Below are 20,701 nucleotides of genomic sequence, written 5' to 3' on the forward strand. Positions count from 1 at the left end.
AATGTATATAAACCATAAGCCCCCCTTAAAATCAAACATTCCATTACGTCTTATTCTTGTTTAATCGCTTTATTTAACTTCAACTTTGAAATTCATGTCGCATGGCTTAACTTGGTTTTCACAGACGTTCAGGTATACATAAGCAGACACATACACATTAAAATACTCTAACAACATTAAACATATGTACACAACTAACTAGTCCATAGAAACGTATTTGACGGTACACTCGAAATAAATGCGCGTAGCTCCTAAGCTCTGTATGTCACTACCCAACTAATTGATCTAGATCCGATATAGAATTTGACAACGTTTTCGGAGAGAGAGAGAGAGAGAAGTACTTAAGGTAAAAGCTTTGACTTGCGAGTATTTCCTCAGGGGTCGTCTTCCACCCCTTCTATATCTTTCTGATCTTGATTCTGAATCTGAACCCTTTCCCTTGGATTATCCGGATGACAGGGCGAAGGTCAACTTTCTGCACTGGTCGCCAGAAGCGAGGGCGAGGAGGTGGTCAGACCGGAAACCACCACTGGAACCGATCCCTCCTGAACCGGCGGCGGTGGTGAGGCGGTGGGCGTGGAGGCCGAAGACGAGGCCGTCGATGAGGTGGGACGGGCGTTGTGGGGCTGGAGGAAGTGGAACAGGTTGGAATGCTGCATGAAGCTGCCCACGGATCTCAGGGGACCGAAGAAGTTCTCTGAGGGATGGTTGGATGGCTGCGATTGCTGTTGCGAGGAGGATCCCTGACCCTGGTCCAGATCCCTGCTGTGCTCGTCGTGAACCCCTTTTCCCTTGGCAATGGAACTACAATTGCAGGATCTGCTCTTCTTCAGGGAACTCCTGGTCAGAGCGGTGCCCTTGCGGTACTTGGGCTTGTGCCCATTGGAACCAGGACTCGCCTCACTATCGATCACAAAGACACCAGATCCGGATCCCGAATCCTTGGATCCTGGCAGGCAGTGAGCACTGTTGGAGTTGCCAGCAAATAGCTTGGCCCGCAGAAGAGCCGGAAGAGGGCCATTTGTGGGGGAGGTCTGTGTGGACAGGGGTCTCTCCCTGGACTCTGCATCCATGGGTAGTTCCTGGATGTTACCTATTGGCGGCCTGGAGTCCGTATCATCGGATCGAAGCTTCTCCCGCATGACCAAGGCCAAGGAGCGTCGCAGCTCCACAGGATCTATGCCTGGCTGCGGGGGATTGGGCACAGAGCTGGCTGGCACAAAGACATCCTCGAACTCCAGATCGTCGTCATCCTCATCTTCATCCTGGCTGAAGCTGTAGTTGTGGTTGTCATAGGAGGCGGACGGAATGGTGGGCTTGGCCGACGGAGGAGCAGGAGCAGGAGGAGCAGGTGGCACAGTGGAGCTGCTGCTTCGCTGGGAGGCCGGAGCAGCAGGGGACGGGAACTCGTAGCTGGTTTCACCCAACTCCGCGCCACTGGAGGCCTCCACTATGTTCCACATTTCCCGCTCAATCTCCGTGGTCACCGAGGCAACGGCGGCCACCGTTTGGTTGATGTTATTGAAACAGGGAGATACCACCCCACATTTGGGCAAAAGTTGGGAGTTCTTCAGGGCCTCCTGCTGCTGCCTCAGCCAAATGGGTGAATCTGCGGAAAGAGGTATCCCAAATTATAGGGGTTTTGCAGCCAAATCCCTGGAGACAACGCGCACTCACACTCACCCACATAGAGGCGCGGCTGCGTGGAGCGCATATTGGAGTCCATCGACTGGAGGCGATGCTGGCTGGCCACCGAGAACCGGTGGATGGCCTCCGCCTGCTGGTCAATGTCCACGCCCATCATCTTCAGCAGCAGGTTCTTCAAGGCGGCCCGAAAGTCCTTCAGGTGGTAGGCGTACAGCACCGGGTTCACAGCCGAGTTCAGATGCGACAGGATGATGCAGAAGAGCGTCAGTCTGGGCGCCACATAGCATGTGGGACAGAAGGCCTTGATGCAGTTGATCGTGTACAGCGGAATCCAGCAGATCATGAAGAACAGCACTATGATCGATAGGTTCTGGGTGGCCTTGACGTCCCGCTTCCTGGCGGCCCCCAGAACCCGCAGCATTGTGCCCGTGTGTCCAGCTCTTCCGGGAGTCGTCACCTGTACCACTGCCGCCGAGGAGCGACGACTGAGATCGGAGGCGGGGTTCATCGTTACGATCTGACGGACCTGGGGTTGGGAGAATTCAATTTGATTAGAAAAATGCAATCAAATCTTTGAGGTAAGACTTTTCAAAATTCGCTTTAAGGGTATTGCTCTTCCCATAAAAATCTCTAGTCTATCAGGCTTAAACCTCCTGAAATCCTTGCTTAAGTTATGATATTAAATAAATATTCTAAAGATGTTATATGGGTTACCCATTAGTGTATGTAAAAGAACAGAATTTTGCATAACAAAGCAGTAGTTACTTTAATCTTTTCAGTAAAACTATTATCGTATTAAAGTTATGATTGCCAAACAAATGGCTTACATGGTATTTTAGTTTTTTTGAAGATTCAATCCACTCACCTGTTTAATGATCACCCGGTAGATGTGCGTGTAGAAGCCCAGCATCAGGAGAGCCGGGGTGATAATTGTGGCAAAGTAGAGGAAGACGAGGTAGTTGTAGTCCATCACCTCGACGAAGAGGCACTCCTCGTCGTACTTGAACTCCGTGTTGTACCAACCGAAGAGAGGCAGGAAGCCCACTATCGTCCCAGCCACCCAGCACATCGAGATGATGACTGCAAGGAAAGATGGGCAAGGGTTTATCAGAGGGCCTTGAACCGAAGCCGTTGCAGAGGAGGAGCTTCCCCAGACGTCATATGAGGGGATTGCAGAAATCCCCTGGGGCAAACTATGTACTATCTTCTTCTACGCACAGCTTTGTATTAACTTTTATCGAACTGCGGGGAACTAAACTGCCGAAGAGGGTGAGTTTCGAACAAATGACGCAAATAATGTGCCCCCTAATCACTCATTTTCTGAAATAGCAGTTGGGCTAGAAAAATGTCATTCAACTCATTGAATGCTTATGCTTCATCTTTAATCCTGAATGATCTTTCTGACTTTTAGATTTAATTTTCTCATTTTCTTGTAAGAAGATATATTTACCTTAGAGCGTAACTTTCTGTTTCCGGTCTGACTTTGGAAATTGGAAAAATTGAGGTTCCCATATTTTTCATTAATCTTCGATCTGAAGTTGCGTCTATCGAAACCTTGTGTATTTAAGTTTAGGATTATTAGTTAAGAACTTTCGTGCGCTGTTTTTACGGCATCTGTTCCATTGCAGAGAGTCCTTTGTCCTATCCAAGCCACAACTTAAACATGGTCGATGGCAGGAATGGAAAGGAGAACAATGTGGCTTATATTAGCCATCCAGAGTCATTAGCATCACGGCAACAAAGGCACAATACTAAACAATGGACACCTCAAAGCAAGAATTGTTTGACAATATCCTTACAAAGAGGTGAACCCAGAAAGCGCCCATGAATGGTTCTCCTTTAAAAAGCTTGAGAATAGGTATTTATAAAACCATGTAGAGGGTTTTTCCGTTCTAAAAATAAATATTACTACAACTGAATCCTTATTAAACCTTTCATTTATTTTATAGAACTTTTATATGAGAAAAATAAAATGAGGAAAAGTTGTTTGCAACTCTTTATATATAACGGCCTCCGAGGTGTTGGACTATATATATTGTCTATAGAACTTATAAGTAAAGTAAAGTAACGACATAAAGGTTTTATATCAAAGGAAAATGAATTTTTAAAATAAAAGTTTTCATACTATCTTGAGGCTTTTCCGTTCTTGCATAAAAACACATAACTTACTGAATCCTAAGCACTCCTATAGTCTATTGTAGAACCCTTACATGGATCCCATAGATCGAAAAAGTACTCACATATCGCCGTGCGGGTGCGGACGTTCCGTGAGTAGGCCATTGGATACAGGATGGCCCAGTAGCGGTCCACGGAGACGGCCACCAGGCAGAAGATGGAGATGGTGCAGAGCACCACGAGCAGCGAGACGGTGAAGAGGCAGGCGTGCAGGTTCCTGGGCAGCCCAATGGAGGCCAGGATGGCGAAGGGTATGCCCAGGCAGCCCACCAGGAGATCGGCCATGGCCAGCGAAACTATGTAGTAGTTGGTGCGGCGGCGCAGCTTTCGTTCCCTGCGGAAGACGATGATCACCAGGACGTTGCCGATGATGCTGACAATGGCCACGAGGACCTCGAAGACGGTATAGGGGATGTTCAGGTCGGAGCTGGGACTGTCCGAGCCCTTCATATCCTTCTCCGTGTGGGCCGCGTGCAGCGGGAGCAGCGGTCCCTCGAAGGAGAAGTCCGTGATCGAGAAATAGCGAAAGGCGGACATTTTGGGTTCGGTTTTCCTGCGGGGGTTTCCCTCTTCCGATCGAGTATTCGAGGCTGGTGTCAGTGGCTAATGGAGGGCGGAACAGGGCGGAACAGGTGGGTGGACTTCAATTACAGTGCCCGCTGGCGTGTGAACTCCCTAATTGACTCGAGGTGGCCGTGGCAGTAGCAGCGATAGTAATAGCACATGCTGCGCATTGCGTATACGCCATGCCCGCCGCCCTGCGGTTGCGCCTGCTTTCCCGCTTTCCCTTTCTCCGCTTTCCCTTTTTTTTTCCTTTCCCTGATGTATTTGTTTTTCTGCTGTCGACGTTCTCTATTTAGCTGGAAAAAAAAGAGGAAAACTTAATCATCGTTCGGCACGTTTGTTACACACACGCAGCACACAACTTAATTGTAGCAATTTTTTAGTGTAATAAATTGATAAATATTTGCCAAAAAATACATGTGCACAGCGATAACGTGTCGGTAAGCTACACTCGTGAAAACAACAAAAGGAACGCCCCACTATGAAGTACCCTGGATAATCAGATGGTACTCGAAGGCCATCAAATTCAGGACTCAAGGATTACATTGAAAAATGTTGAAACTTCCATGGCTTTTATGATGATGGTGGCTTGGTTTCGGCTTATGGGGGATGGAGTAAGGGGTATCTATAGCGAGCACACAGAGCTATCTGATTCGTGTGCAGCAAATACAAAGCTCGAAAAGCAAACAAGTTCCGACCAGCAACAAAATCAATTGCCAGACAATCGAACCGGGTGCTGTAGAACATCATAAAAAACGTATAAAAAAGAAAGGGAACAGCAAGAACAACACAGAAACTGACGTTCCATAAATAAGAGAGCATCATGCACTTGGAAAAAATAAATCATCATTTAAGATAAGTTTTTAAGCTATAAAATTTGCAATCTCCCTAAAGGAAAATAAATTAAATTCCAAAAACAAAGTTTTCATTATTCATCAGTCTTATTTGCTGAATACTTACTTAGTCACTAGCTCTGTTTAAAAATGTATAATCACATACAAGTATTATTCATGTGCTGTTTTTGAAATTGTATTTTTAATAATTTTTTAAAGAGATTATATTGTGCATTATAGTTTAAAGAAATCCCCAATATTATTGGAAAACAATCCATTTATCAGTAGTGAAATCTACCCTATTTGTTTGCTTAGATCTGAATTTGTTTAGGTGTATCCAGACATTCAGACTGATTTTTCCGGGTGCACTTTCTATATCTCTTGTAGGATTTCCCTTGTTTACCGCCACTCGAGCGTAGAGTGAGGCTGAAAGAGGTTCCGGGATTTGTCCCGCAGGAAGTCGCGCCGCGATATCAAAAAGCGTGTGAGCGGTTGGCTTAAAGCGCGTGGTTGCCAACCGGAAGCCTTCACTCAGGAGCAGAGACCAAGCGGGAAAACAGAAATGGGAAAGGATGGATGGGATGTACATATAGGGTGGCTGGGGGAAACTAGGGACAGGGCGGTATGACTGCTCAATCGAGTGTTTTGGCGGCGAGAGTGCATCCATCAAAAGCCACGACAACAATTCGCGGGACATGAAAACGTTTTCCATTTAATTGGCCCCCTTTCCGCCCTTTGCCACCACCTGGCGATTCATCAAGTGGAAAGTGGAAAAGTGGAAAGTGAAAGCCAGCCAGGATGGAGGATGGTGGTTATTGTACTTCATCAACGCGCAGCACTTAGGGCACTGGGCACTAAGGCACGGGGAAAGGGCTTGTCGAATTAACGCCGTTATTTAGCCAGCCCTTATGGGAGACACCCACTTATTGCCCAACTTATTGGCTATGGAATTTATGCTGGGGCGAGGTCAGAGGTCAGGGGTCTGGGGTCTGGGGTCAGGAGTAGTCCCCGTAGACCCTGTTCGCGTGCTGAGTCCTCGGGTCGACATCCGGAGCAGGTCGATTCGCTTAATTGCCTTTTGCCTAATTAATTCAATCGCAAAGGGGCAGCAACAGGCAGACATTTGCATTCCCATTCCCATTCCGATTCCCATTCCGATTCCCATTCCGATTCCCATTCCATTCCCCTTCCATTCACATTCCCATTCCATTCCCCTTTCAGTTAAAAACTCAATCAACAAATGGCCCGATTTAATTAATTTGGCAAACGCAATTAGCGATCGCGACCGTGGACTGCGTGAGGCCAATGCCAAAGAGTCGCCCCCAAAGAAGAGCCTCAGGTCAGTGCACCTGGCACCTCGCAGCTTAATCTGTGCACTGGGAGAAACTACGGGGAAGTCTTTGAAATATGTATAGAACTAAGGGTGCAGTGTATGGAATTATGTGAACTTATAGCTTTCGATAAACAGATAAACCTCCCTTTATATAAAAGTTTATTTATGGAACACAAAAACATATAATGAAATCATGAAGCATTGCTTTCAGCCACTTAAAAACAGGCATTTATAAATGGCCTTTAAAATTTTAATGTTCTCTAACATAATTGGTATATTTATAGATCCCCAATCCCGATTTTTTTCACTTGAGATCAAATTAATTTCTATCTATTGCAAATCATATAAAACTAAACCATATTATATGAATCTTAATTAATTTTTCTTCCAGTACACCTATGATTTGTTTGAATTCATTTGTTGAATTCATTATGACACTCTCTGAATGACAAGCCATAGCTCAATCACGAGCTGCTAGTGAAGCTCTAACGCGTTCATAATTCGAATCGGTCTCTAGGACAGGCTTGTGGTATGATATGGTATGCCTGCTTGGTGGGCGTACGTGACTGGGAATCGGAATCTGCTGTATAGCGGACCCGAGTGCTCCAGTTCAAGGCAGTTCCGCTCCTTGGCAGATCGCATAACATAACTCATACGCCCCGAGGTTCGCCAATTTCCCCACCCGAAACAAGTGTTCAAACTTTTCGCGCATTTGTCAGGCTCATAAAAGGGTGGTAAGTGGCATGGCATGGCCATTTCCCTAGGCTCTGCCTAATCCCAGCTGCTCCACCCTCGCAAAGTGTTAGTGCAGGGCTGTCAAAATCAGTTGGCATTAAGTTTATTACCATGTCGCCATCGAATTGGCCACTTTCTTGGCCTTGCCAGCGGAATAACAGCCAGAAAAGTGTTTCCAGCTCGCTGCATCTGCAGTGCACACTTGCGCTTTCCTTCTAACATTTTTGTGCACTGAGAGAAATTAAGTTGTTTCTTCATGCAATTTGAACTTGGTTTTTAAAATAATAAATTCTATAGTAAAACAAGGAAGAACGCTATAGTCGAGTACCTCGACTATCAGATACCCGTTACTCAGCTAAAGGGACCAAAGGAAAATGGAGATATGCAAGCAGCAAAGCGAGACTGAAATGCGCCACCTACCGGCGGTAGACAGATTTAAGCATTGTGGGCGTTAGAGTGGGCGTGGCAAAGTTTTTTTTGGATCAATCGATAGGTATTGACAATACCAATACATTTCAGCTAAAATTTTTTATCTAGCGTGAAAATTGTGGGCGCCACAGGCTTGGGCGGTTTGTAGGCGTTCTAGTAGGCGTGGCATATTCGCGTGACAAAATTGCGCTGCGCTTAAGCCTAAGGAATCTAAATCTGAAATCCCATTTCTCTATCTTTGATATTTTCGAAGATATCGGCGTTCATATTTACGATTTTTTGAAGTTTGTGGGCGGTTTGTGGGCGTTCAAGTGGGCGTGGCAAACTTTTTTTTGGGTCAATCGATAGGTATTGATGAGAACAAGACATTTCAGTTAAAATTTTTATTCTAGCATGAAAACTGTAGGAGCCACAGTTTTGGGCGGTTTGTGGGCGTTAGAGTGGGCGTGGCACTCTACTGAAACAAACTTGCGCTGCGTAAGAAGCTCAGGAATCTGCACGCCTAATCTCAATAGCCTAGCTCTTATAGTTTCCGAGATCTCAGCGTTCATCCGGACGGACAGACAGACGGACAGACGGACAGACGGACAGACGGACAGACGGACAGACGGACATGGCTAGATCGACTCGGCTAGTGATCCTGATCAAGAATATATATACTTTATGGGGTCGGAAACGCTTCCTTCTGCCTGTTACATACTTTCCGACGAATCTAGTATACCCTTTTACTCTACGAGTAACGGGTATAACTATTTAAAATGGAAATTTAATATCTCCAAAATATATTTTCTTAAGTAGAATGTATAATTTTAAAAGGGAGTTCTATAACAGTAACAAAATATAATTAAATTTAGGTAACACCGAAAAACATATTTCCCTGAGTGTGGTTGCTATTTGAGCCGGTTGGCAGCAGATAAAGTGCGTTTCTATTACAAGGCGCTATCTGGGGAGGGGCGTTGAAAAATGAGGTTGGCGATAAGGATGGAAGGACCGCGGACCAAGGACCTTCACGTATAACCCCTCTGGTAAAAGTTGAGCTGTTGCCGATAGCTGTGAGCTTGCAGTCGCACGTTCTCCATCTGCTGGCTCAGATTCAAATGTATCTCGAATGAGGCGAAGCTAAATCTTCCTGCGGCTGCTTGAACTTTAAGATTGGCTCTCCATATTCTTGTTATCCATTTTATACTTCCGTATTTTCCCCGGGCCATTTGTCTTCGTTGCGTTTTTTGTGCGTGGTCATCCTGCGTCGCTTCACACGTTTAATTACGGCAAAACGAGTAGCTGCAGCTGGAAAACCCCTATATATTCTATATACCAACCACCCCCGCCCCACAGTGATACGCAATTTTTTCTGCTTTGGAGAGCTGGCAAATTAATTGGTGAAAAGTTCTTCCTTTGCCTCGGCCTGAGCTGATTGCACTTTGCATAGTTCTTGTTCGTAATTGCGAATCCTTCTAAATGGGGTGATACACTGATACACATACATCAGGGCAATCGACTGGAAATGCAATATAGATTCCGGCTCTAACCGGTTCTGAATGAAATGAAAAAAGAACAGGAAAAGGCGTTGTGCTAAATATACATATTGGATATCCCTTCAGTGGCTGGGAACGAGGCCATAAATAGCTCAAATCTTCACACGTCACAGGTGGCTTATCGGCCAGTCATCATTGGCAATATCGGATGGGATTGGGTGCTCGATTGCTCGATTGCCCGATTGCCCGATTCCGGTGGGGATTGCATTGTTGAAGTACCCAAGCACGTTAAGATCACGTGCAGTCTGCCCATTGCATTTGAATATTGGATATCGGACATGGTTGATGGCAATGGGGGATCTTTGATGGAGCAGCCCTACTGGATTCCCTGGCTTTTACTGCAACTAATAGTTGAAAAATAACAGTTGAATCCATCGTCTCCGGGGAACAAGTGACGAGTTTCCCATGTCAGGGCGCTGGCATGTTGATAGATAACTACATAGTAAGAGGGGTCTGGTCCGGCAAATAAATACGCCGGGCCAGCAAAAGTCCCGGGGTGAATAATCACTCGTCAGAACGGGCCACAGTGGAGCGGGAGGAAGTGTAGGTCTATTTAAATTGTAACCCATTGTGATCTAAGTGATCTTAAGTATATGAATGATGTTTTAAATATTATAATTTATTTGCCTTTATTTTTTTTTGGATTTAGATATAATGTATATGTATAAATATTTTATAGTACTATTGGGGAAGTACATTATTTATTATAGTTATCAATCATTTAAAATATGTATAGTTCCCTTATTCGGAAGCCAATTCATGGGCTTGTATTAATTTAAAATCGTATATCATTTAAGGCGTACAATAGTTTTGTACCAGGATGGTATTTAAGTGTTATAATGAAATATATTTCCATAACTCCTTCTATTTTTATACCATAAATAAATCATTTATAGCTGAGCCCACTGTGCAGTACACTGAAAATGGGATGGGCAGATGTCCCCACCAATTCCCAATTCGGCAGTTGACAATCGCCAATCGGCAATCGGCCTAGGAGTAATATGAGTTATATGGCAGAGGAACACGAGTAAAGTCCGGCGGCTACCGCATTGCCCAGTGACAATCGCAATCGCAATCACAATGACAGTCACAGTGACAGTAATGGTAGTACCAGTGATAGTGATAGTGACACCTCCATCAGAACCGAAAAAACCATTGTGTCCTGAGGTGAGCAATCGCTAACGAAGCAGCCGCAAATGCGAGATCATCATTTCGGCCCTTATCTGTCTTTTTTGGGCGGTGTAAACATATGAGTAAATTGTACGTAATTAAATGTTATGAGTTTGTTATCTGCGCGCCTTGTTTTCGAGGCTTTTTGGGGTCCCAGGCTGTCTCCCAATTATTTGGCATCCGTATGTGGGACATATAGCCTCTGGGGGGCTTTGTTTTATTTTTTGTTTCGTCCACCAGCCGGACAGTCGAATCAATCAAGCTGGAGACACCGCATTTCACCATACAAAGCAATGCCGCACAACGCTGCGTATGCGTAATATTTCATACGACTCGTATTCCCTCGAGTTGCAGCCCCTCTCGGCCCAAAAAACGACAGCTGCCATCTTAATTTAATTTTCTATTTCAGTGGAAACCATAAAGGAGCTCTGGTGGAGCCACCGAAAGCCAACCAACCCCTAAGGACTCGACTCCCCAGCCCTTTGCCATCCTGACTGGCCCATTAAGAGGTCCTGTGATTGAATTCGGCTTACGCATGAAGAGTCAGAAAGATTCAGCGGCCGCATCCATCAGATTGGCCCGCTCCAGAAGAAAGTTTTTTAAAGCCGCTTAAGACGTCCGCTGCCAAGGACAAATGTCAGATTGTGAAGGTCCCCGGCCTTGCATAAGTAACCCCATTCTCCGTACTCTTTTAAAGGAGTTAGGACTTAAACAGAGGTCCACCTCTTGGCCGCGCTCAAATATTTATGGAGCCAATAAAGATTCTATTGATGTTTGCTTGTTCTACAACACGTCCTGACCACTCTGGCACATCCCACGGCTTGGCAGATTGGCAGATTGGCATTTCATTGTCAACAGAACAGCCAGTTCCATTGGTTACCCGGTTACCCAGTTTGCCAAGTTCCCAAGGAGGAGTCGACAGCTCCCCATGCCAAGTTCACATGTATCTGTCGACCGGCGACAGCACACATCGTTTCGTCGTTTGCATTTCTGTTGATTTTGGCGCAATGACACGCAGCTCGTTACAGTTGCCGGTTGGCTGGACCTAGCCAGTTCTCCTCTGACCCCTGACCCCTGGTAACTGGCCCCCGGACGCCTGAGCCCCTAACCCCGAGGTGGGGATTTGCGCAGCAGTTACGTCTACACTTCAAGAGTAGCCATTTCGGAATGTGGGACTTGATATCTCTAACCACACAACATGGAGGAATGTGGGTTCTCAAAAGTGGCCCCAAAAAAGGGTTTTCTTGAGGAGAAAAAACTCAGGAAAAGGGGTTAGGGTTTGAGAAAAAGAAGAGGAGCTCCTTTAGTTTCAATGATTATACATGAAAACTATTTAATGAATAAATTTCCCATATACTATTGAAGAGCTTTAATATTAATCCAAGTCATGAAAAGTGTAGATACATGGTATATGTACATAAGCACTTAAATAATTATAATGTTTGGGTAAATTATATGTGATGGTATGTGTTTCTTGTTCTATATTATTACCTTTCTGAATTAAGTTAATTTAAAATCATACTATTTATTCCCCCAACAGTAAGGATTCCCAGAAGTTTCTGTAGTTTTTTGCTGAGTGTAAATGTCGCCGTCCCCAGGAGCTTACGTCCTGTCAGCTCTGCATTCCGAATGCCATTGAGGGGGTTTCTCTGGAGGATGAATGTCAGGAGGAGATGAGAAAACCCAGCAGATAGTGGGGCCAGTCAGGAAGGCATTCGCTGGGTGTTAATGGCGCATTATTCATGCCAGAGCTGGAAGGATCATCTCCGGGAACGCAGTTCCCTTTTTTAGCCAGCTGTCGGCTTACTAGGAAGTTTCGCCTCCATCGTGGCAGGCAGTTAAATTTAATTGCAGTGCCCCGAAAAAATAACCCGTAACCGGAGTCGCTGGAGGCAGGAGGAGCCCTAGGCCGCCGCTAATGATGTGTGGAGCTGTTCATTAGGACGTGACCATCGTGGCCAGCGGGGCCATCCATTATCCCTGCGCCTGAAAGAGGAACTTGGCCAACAAGTGGCGCACTAAGTTGAAACTTAATAACTTTCCAAGTTGGCTTAGTGGACCCTCCCCCTCCCCCTCAACCGCCCACTCCCCCCTCTCTCCGACCGAAGTTGCCCATTTCCGGCGGATGTGATTCGCATTGTCCACGATTCCACAAAGTTGCAAGTAAATTAATGCAGCCTGCGTGCTGGAACACCCACACACCGCCCTCCTCTCTTAAAAACCATTAAAATACTTTTTGATACTCGAGGCATTTGCATTTAAACGATCTCAGATTCTCTGTTTATCGAACCGAATATTGTCGACTATTGTCGTTTAGGGATGCGCAGTTATAAAAGTTTATTACGTTCTGATTTGCTTTCACCCATTTTTGGGGTGGACCGCGACGTGCCCAGGTAGGCCGGACCACCCATCGATTTGACGGGATGTGGATGTGATCAAGAGCCTTAATGGGTTATATGCAGCTGGAGAACTGTGTGGGCTTTTATAGTGCTTGAAACGTGCTTAGATCTTTTTAAAGGTTGAGTTCCAATAGGATATGACACTAAGGAAAATATAAAAAGTATATATTCCTATTGCTATATGCCAAAGTATTAAAGTATTGATAAAACAGAAAAGTAATTTATATTATGATACCAGATTAAATGATACGTTTCAGAAAGAATTGTGTATATTTCCTGAGCCCTAAATTGTTTTCCATTGAAGATTTAAAGCTTCCTTGTTCTTTACTTGCATTCTTTTTGAATATCTTTCTCGATATTTCACACCCAGAGAGACACAGCTGTAAACAGTTTACGATTTCTGAATAATTTTAAATTCTTCAGTTGCGCCAATTTTGCTAAATGTGTGCAGGGTGCTCGAAAGCAAATAAATGTAAGAACGAATTTTACACTGGTTATGGGCTGACATCAAATTGATCGCCGTGAGTCATCATTTAGAGTGAGGCTTTCTGACTATCTGACTTTCTGGGGAGTCTAATGGCACAAGTAAACAGTGGAGATATACCTACAAGCACCGGTAACCGAGGGGCTTTTGGGTGCCAAAAGGGGGAATTATCACTTGCTACGTTTGAACAGATGACTGTTCTGTTCTGATGCCGTTCCGCCGATTTAAATCGAGCATAATTAATGCAAAGCCAGCGCCTCGACTTGTTAATTATGCAGGCAGGCAAATGCCATAAATGAATGGCCAGCTGACTGAACTCGAATCTGAGCCGCAATTAATGTGCATTTTTGCTCTGTGGACAGTCCATTGGGTGCCACCTCCTCCTCTGCTATTTTTCCCCATCACGTGCTGGCCCTGAATCACGAATCTCTCGATGCGCGATGCTCGTTTCTATTTTGGTATTATGTAAAATTTTCAAATATAATAATTTCTCATCTCGAACGGTGGGTGTGGGCGGGTGACTTTCACAGGGAGCAATCCACTCTGATCCACCCCATTGGTAATGGCCTTATGCGGGTCCATCAGTTGAGTGAACTAATCCACGTCGGGAAACTGCATCTGCATCTTTATCTCGGCACCATGGAGGTTTATTCGCTCCGAGAAAGCAGAGGACTCCCCCTGATCAATGCAAATTTAATGCAATTGGAATATGTTTCTTTCGCCCTGGGAGTAATCCTCCTTTTCCCATTTTTCCTGTACAACAACTGTTGCTCGCAGCCCCATCAATTTAAGGCAGGATAAATGTAATTGAAGGGTACGAGACCATATGACCGGGGAACAATGCGAGGACAATGCGATGGCGATTGCCGGATGGAGGAGAATGTGAGTGGGGTAGCCAATATAAATGCTTACACTGAGAAGAACGGACTTCAGTAAAATTTATATTAATATAAGTAAACAAAACGAGATTTATATACAGAGATTTTATATACATATATTTCTTAATATGTTGTTATTACTTCCCCAACTAGTTTATGATATAAGTTTCCTTACCCCTTTATTATCACATCATTGTGATGTCAATTCTTATAAAATGTTACTACTCGTATAGTATAAATATAGTAATAGTAATAATAAAATATAGTAAAAGTATGTATTTACCATGGTATTAGATAAGCTATTGAAAAAATCTGTATTTAGTATTTGTACTTTTATTTTTCTTTTCCTAAAATTTTAATTATTTTTCTCTCTGCACCGAGCACGGGATCAAAAAGCCGCGCTAAATTGGCCATCAATTGGAGTCCACTCAAGGGCGCCTCACTTTCCTCCAGTTCAGTTGAGTTCACATCGCGCTGGCGCTCTTTATCATCAGGTTGTTAAAGCCCCTCATAAAGGCGGCCATCAAATGGCCAAGTGATGTCAACATTAGGTGAGCCACGCCCACCTCCCACCGCCCCCTCCCGGACACGTGGGTCGAACTCATCCACTGGGATTTGCAATATGTCGCCAACATATTCATCATCGAAAACCCACCCCTTTCGCCTTTCACCTTTCGCCCCCTTTTTGACGGGGGTTGCTGTCAAAATATTGACAATTGCTCTTTAGTTGGCGTGAAGGTCGACTGCACATTAACTGCAGGCACTCAAGGACTTTTATTAGGGGGTATAGTAAAGTGGGGCTATTACAGGGTTAGGGCGAGGCTTAAGCCCCGTAAATCTGCGACACTTGGGCCATCTTTTCGCGAGTAGTTTACTCACGGAATTAGCGAGCGATTATCTTCTAATTGGATGCTAATTCCCAGCCGCAACCCACTTATGTGTATACCCCCCATATCTTCGATTTTCGGACCAGGGGAACTGCTAAAAAAACACTGCGTGACTTACTTTAAATTCGTATAATCGAATCGAAATCAGATTTGGCCAAGCTGTTGACTTTGCAACACAAAACACTGAGCAGTTTGGAAATCGGCTGCGTCGCGGTTTTGGATTTTGGCAAGTGCTGACGTTTTCGGGAGGTTGTTGATGTGTCTGCCGGAATATTTATAGAAGCAATTGGACTGGATGGATGGGAGAGTTTGGGTGCCAGGCGGTGTCAGGAGGAGCCTAATGAATCCATCTCAGGGTTCGACTTTCCCGACTCACTGCACACGTTTCCCGGCGGGGAGAGGCGTTTCCTTTTCGTTTTCCCAGGAAAAGGATTGGCAGCCAAATGAGAGAGCTACGGGGAGCCTTGGACCTGAGGAACGTGCCTGAAATAGCCACTCAGTCACACAGACAAAGAAATTACATGTGCCCTCTAAGGTCATATAACATTTTTATTATCACTAATCTGTATTAGTTTGTGTCTTGTAAGGATGAGTGGTTTATTAAATGAAAAATCATAAAATCCTACAACTGACCAATCTTTTTGAAATTCCTTTAAATATATCATCAAAAACATACACGTAAACATAAAAACCATTTTTAAAACTAATATAAATGTTTACTGGAATTTTTTTTTGTGAGAAAGTACTCAAAACAATTCCTCAAAATTTCAAATATTTCCTGTATAAACAAAATATGGTTTGAAAATTCCTTGAAGTCAGACATATGGTGATAAGGAAATATAATTAGTTGAAATGATGAATTCCAAATGAAATTAGTTTAAATGCTCTTAACGTTTCTCTAGTAATAAGTTCAATATGAAGATTACCAATCTTTGGCCTTAGTATTTATTTATTTATTATTTATTTAATTTACATATAACATAATTTGCTATTTTTATCCCCTTATCAGAGTTGATGCACCCCCTTTTGTAATTTTAGCGTGTATCTGTATCTGGAGCAGCTTAAGTTAGTGATAAGAGCCCATTGCAATCAAACACTGGGTGTTTAAACGGGGAATCCCAAGAACTTGTTGACACAAACTATAAATATTTGCATCGTCTGGGTTTGTTTTATTTATTTTTTATGAGAGTTTCTTTTATCGACAGGGTGCGATTATCACTAGAAGCTCCCCGAAGTCGAAGTGAAAACGGCAAGTGCATCGGTTTTCTGCAGTTTCGAATGCAATTGCGTCCGAGTGCCGCGTTTGTCGGCGTTTGGAGGCTTAACCGGAAACTTTTAATTTAATTAATTTATACACAAAGGCGCAATCAAGAGCACTGGCGACTTGAGGCACTCGAAGGACAGGACGGGGGTTCGGTGCAGTAGCATGCGAATTGCGGTTACAAGCGCCGTGTGCATCTGATAGATAGATAGATATAGTACGCCCGCCCTCCCATCCATATACCATCCAGCCAGCCCATCCAAACCCATTGCGATAAAGCGCTTTTGATGTTCACTCGCCCGGTTCGGTTCATTTCGCTTTATTTCCCAGCCCATCGAGCGCAATTCCAAAAATTCGCCACAAGTCATACGAAACTGCAACCCAAAAGATACAAGATGTATCTCTAGATGCACACTGCAGATGTCTTCTTTATTTTTGGGACATTGCGGGGGGCCACAGGTGAACTTTGTTTATTGATGCACTCATTCTGCTAATTTGTTTGCCCGGGATGATTTAATGCGCTGCCCGCTGGCAGGGTCAAGAGTAGATGGATAGACAGATGGATGGACTTATGGATGGATTGATGGACATATAGTTGGCTGATGACCGGAACTGGATGTTATCAATTAGCCAATCAACAGGACATGCGATACGTGCAACAGGTGAAGAGTTTTTCCGACTTTTCCCGGCTGTGAAAGTAAATATTTAGTTCCCTTTTGCGGTTAGCATAAACATATTGCTCTGTCCGAATTTTATTGATTTTCTTTCTAATGGGTTCTAGCATACATATGTGGTTTTCTCATGTGTTTCCATTAGCAACAGACGCAAATTAAAGTAAACTGCTTAAGCAAATAGTTTAGTTACCCGGAATTAGAGGAGGAACCAAAAAATCGGAGGAGGAGCCACAGGTGGTTTGTTTTTGTGTTATCGAAAGAAACACCACTGCAAATTTGAATAAAATCTGCGTTCCAATCAGCCGTTTGCGCCTTTATAATCTCTCTTTTGCTTATTATATTTTATTTTTCAAAACCCCGAGACGCTAATTCAATTGACACTTTTTTGGGCCCCACTAAGTTGCCATAAAAACTGGATGGAAAACTTTTCCAAGCTTATTTAGTTTGGCATTTCATTGAGACAAAGCACACAAGCACTGGCACGCACACCGGATTTGTTTATTAATTTTATTATATTATTTATTTTTTATGGCGGTCAAAATTTTTAAAAATCAAACTTCGATACCGTTACGGGTTGGAATACTGCGGATATGCGAAATATCCACCGCGCTGGCCAACGCTCGATGGCAAAATGCGCGAATGCTTGGCACGGACCAAAAACTGAAGCGGTTGGGACTCGGATTCGCACTCGGTTCGGAATATCCGAATCGGTTGCGACTTGGGTTGGGGACTTCGGGACGGGCCCCCGGAACCCGAACCTCGTACCGCCCACCCACCACAGCCAGAAACGCCTGTTGAGCGCTGGACAACAGAGAAGTGTGGTGAGTTGCAGTTCTACGGCTTGGCCTCCGTCCGGATATAATCGTAAATAAAATATGCGGACTCTTATTCTTTATAGCTGTCGCCGAGATTTCTCTCCTCTGCCATTTGTGAATACATTTTTTACGCAAACATAATTGAGACGTAAACGGTTTTATTCTTGGGCCAGCACTAACTGATGAATTTGAGTGGCCGCAAGAATTGACGGGTCTCTCAATCAATCGCCATAGAGACTCATTGAAATTGATGGCCCAGCTGGTTGATCCTTGGCATCGGAAAAGGTAGAGGGGCTATTGATGGTATTTTCGAGGCGGATGTGCCCGAGAGCACGCAACCCCCGAAATAATCGTTTGGCCAAAATCAATTTGTGCCATTTTGTTGCTTTATGGGATGCCTTCTCGATATAGAACCCCCCATAAAGCCCCGGGATCCATCGATCCATCGAGCCATTGGCTTGTTAGCAGTTCATCAAAATTGTTTGCCGCATATTAATTGCCCGATGTTATGGCTGCTACTGTTCGGAGTGCGGAGTATGCGATCGTACTGTTCGACTATCGGGTATTATTAATGCCCCCATACCATCATATCATACGCCAGAAAAATGGGAATATCGTTTTATTGACTTTCTGAGCACGTGACCGGCCTGCAGAGATGTTTGTTTGCCTCCACTGGCGAGCGAGTAGTCATTGCCTTTAATGTGCAAGCAAAATCGCGATGCTCGCCTCAGCCCATCGGGCGTATACGCAATAAAATGAGCATCACTTTTGGGCCGGATTTGTGGGATCTGCTCGGGCTGGGAGCCATATCTATAGGTATAGGTCCGCGTGCTGCCCATTTGCACGTCCATTTTGGGTTCTTCAAGGAGATTTGGATGCAATCGATTCGGAACGTCGTCAAGTCGCACGATTTACGGCCGCACTCTAATTGATTTTGAATTTTTCAAAAATTTTGTGCGAGGGAGAATGTTTGAGCGAGTGAAAGGGACAGAGACTGAGCTTCACCACAGTAGCTTTTCCCATTTCGGGTTGTGTGGTGTAAGCTAATGGAAAACTTTTAGAGGTTCGTGTCTCATCTGATTAGATGACAATATAGCTGAAGAACTTTCAATGTTATTCAGCGTTCCACTTATTTTACAATTTCATAACAGGCTAAATTAAGTACAACAGCGTTGTTTGATTGTTAGGAAAATCTTTCGAAATATTAGAAGAATCGATTGCTTTTCAAGGACAGGAACTTTATGTGTAATTTTCTGTCGTACTTTCATTTAAAAAAGTGCCCTGGCTATATAAACTACTCTTTTCATCAGGTAGCAATCTAAGCTAAGGATTCAAATCACTTCTGGATAGATTTTGGGAAATCTAAATTTTGGTCAATTTTTGATATTTTCATAAGGGGTTACATCACATTTTTTTGCCAAAAATGGTCAAAAAATAAAGTTTCTGGTTTTGAACGCCATTCGATTGGGAATTTTATTACGAGTTCAACGCGGTATGGCACTCTATATTTTGACAATATTTACCTTTGTTTCGACCAAAATTCTGACATTTTTTGGTTGAAAATTAGGATTTAAAATTTGTGCCAAAAACAGGAACCTTTTTGTGTGCTTTTTTGACGTAATTTCTGTTAAGAAAGTGTCTGAGCACCAAGAATGACTGTTTTGATCAGCTAACAACCCAAGCTAACGATATGCATCACATCTGGGTAAATTTTGGAATATCTAAATTTTGGTCAATTTTTGATATTTTCATAAGGGGTTACATCACATTTTTTTGCCAAAAATGGTCAAAAAATAAAGTTTCTGGGTTTGAACGCCATTCGATTGGAAATTTTATTACGAGTTGAACGCGGTATGGCACTCTATATTTTGACAATATTTAACTTTGTTTCGACCAAAATTCTGACATTTTTTGGTTGAAAATTAGGATTTAAAATTTGTGCCAAAAACAGGAACCTTTTTGTGTGCTTTTTTGACGTAATTTCTGTTAAGAAAGTGCCTGAGCACTAAGAATGACTGTTTTGACCAGCTTACAACCCAAGCTAACGATATGCATCACATCTGGGTAGATTTTGGGAAATCTAAATTTTGGTCAATTTTTGATTTTTTCATAAGGGGTTACATCACATTTTTTTTGCAAAAAATGGTCAAAAAATAAAGTTTCCGCCAAAAATAAATTTTGAACGCCATTCGATTGGGAATTTTATTACGAGCTCAACGCGGTATGACATTCCATATTTGGACAATGTTTAGCTTTGTTTCGAACAAAATTGTGACATTTCTTTGTAAAAAAAAACCAGAGGAAGAAACAGGAATTTTTCGAGTGACATTTGTCGTAATATCGATAAAGAAAGTGCCTCAGCTAAGGAATGACTTAAGTGCATTATTTAGGCGCGCCTGATCTTCAAAATCATATGTTAGCCACTTGTCTCCATTCGGTCTCGGTTATGTACCGTCAACAGAAATGTGATATGCGAATCCCCTTCCCCGCCGAAAATTGCAGCCACACTCAATGAATTCCGCAGTCAGTAGAGAAACCGAGGGGAAGAAACATTCTTGAGTGCTAAACGTTTAATAATTCTTGCTGCTTGCTTGTACACTGTAAAACAAAATTGTATATTAATTAAAAACAAATTTTAGTTCATATTTTTACAAAAAATTTCTATATTTTATAGTATTATGGAGAATATTTTTTAAATATCAATTTTTTTAACTCATTGACAACTTTTATTAACTGGATCTTTACTGATTAAGATACACAAACAAATTATACTTTATAAGGTTTATTTGAAGAGAAGAGCCCCACCATTTTCACAATGATCTGCACTTGGCTGCACTCCCCAACACTTGGAGTATCTAGTTACTTCCTGGGCCCCAACTTTG

The 20,701-nt window shown here is 43.5% G+C and overlaps 1 protein-coding gene across 2 annotated transcripts; it reads right to left on the bottom strand.

Annotated features, from left to right (window-relative positions):
* Positions 1-48: 48 nt before the first annotated feature.
* On the bottom strand, positions 49-17,621 carry LOC119563150. 2 transcript variants are annotated; one of them, XM_037876409.1, is made up of 5 exons: positions 17,195-17,621; positions 3,888-4,682; positions 2,513-2,727; positions 1,678-2,173; positions 49-1,609 (listed from the first exon to the last, which is right to left on the bottom strand). In XM_037876409.1, the coding sequence occupies exons 2-5, from the start codon at positions 4,357-4,359 to the stop codon at positions 468-470; spliced, it is 2,325 nt and encodes a 774-aa protein (XP_037732337.1). In that variant the 5' UTR covers positions 4,360-4,682; positions 17,195-17,621; the 3' UTR covers positions 49-467. The 2 variants fall into 2 exon arrangements, with proteins under 2 accessions (XP_037732337.1, XP_037732338.1); XM_037876410.1 differs by having other exon boundaries at positions 468-1,609; positions 1,684-2,173.
* Between the last annotated feature and the right edge of the window lie 3,080 nt (positions 17,622-20,701).

This window comes from Drosophila subpulchrella, chromosome 3R (genome assembly GCF_014743375.2).
Source record: "Drosophila subpulchrella strain 33 F10 #4 breed RU33 chromosome 3R, RU_Dsub_v1.1 Primary Assembly, whole genome shotgun sequence".
Classification (NCBI taxonomy): domain Eukaryota; kingdom Metazoa; phylum Arthropoda; class Insecta; order Diptera; family Drosophilidae; genus Drosophila; species Drosophila subpulchrella.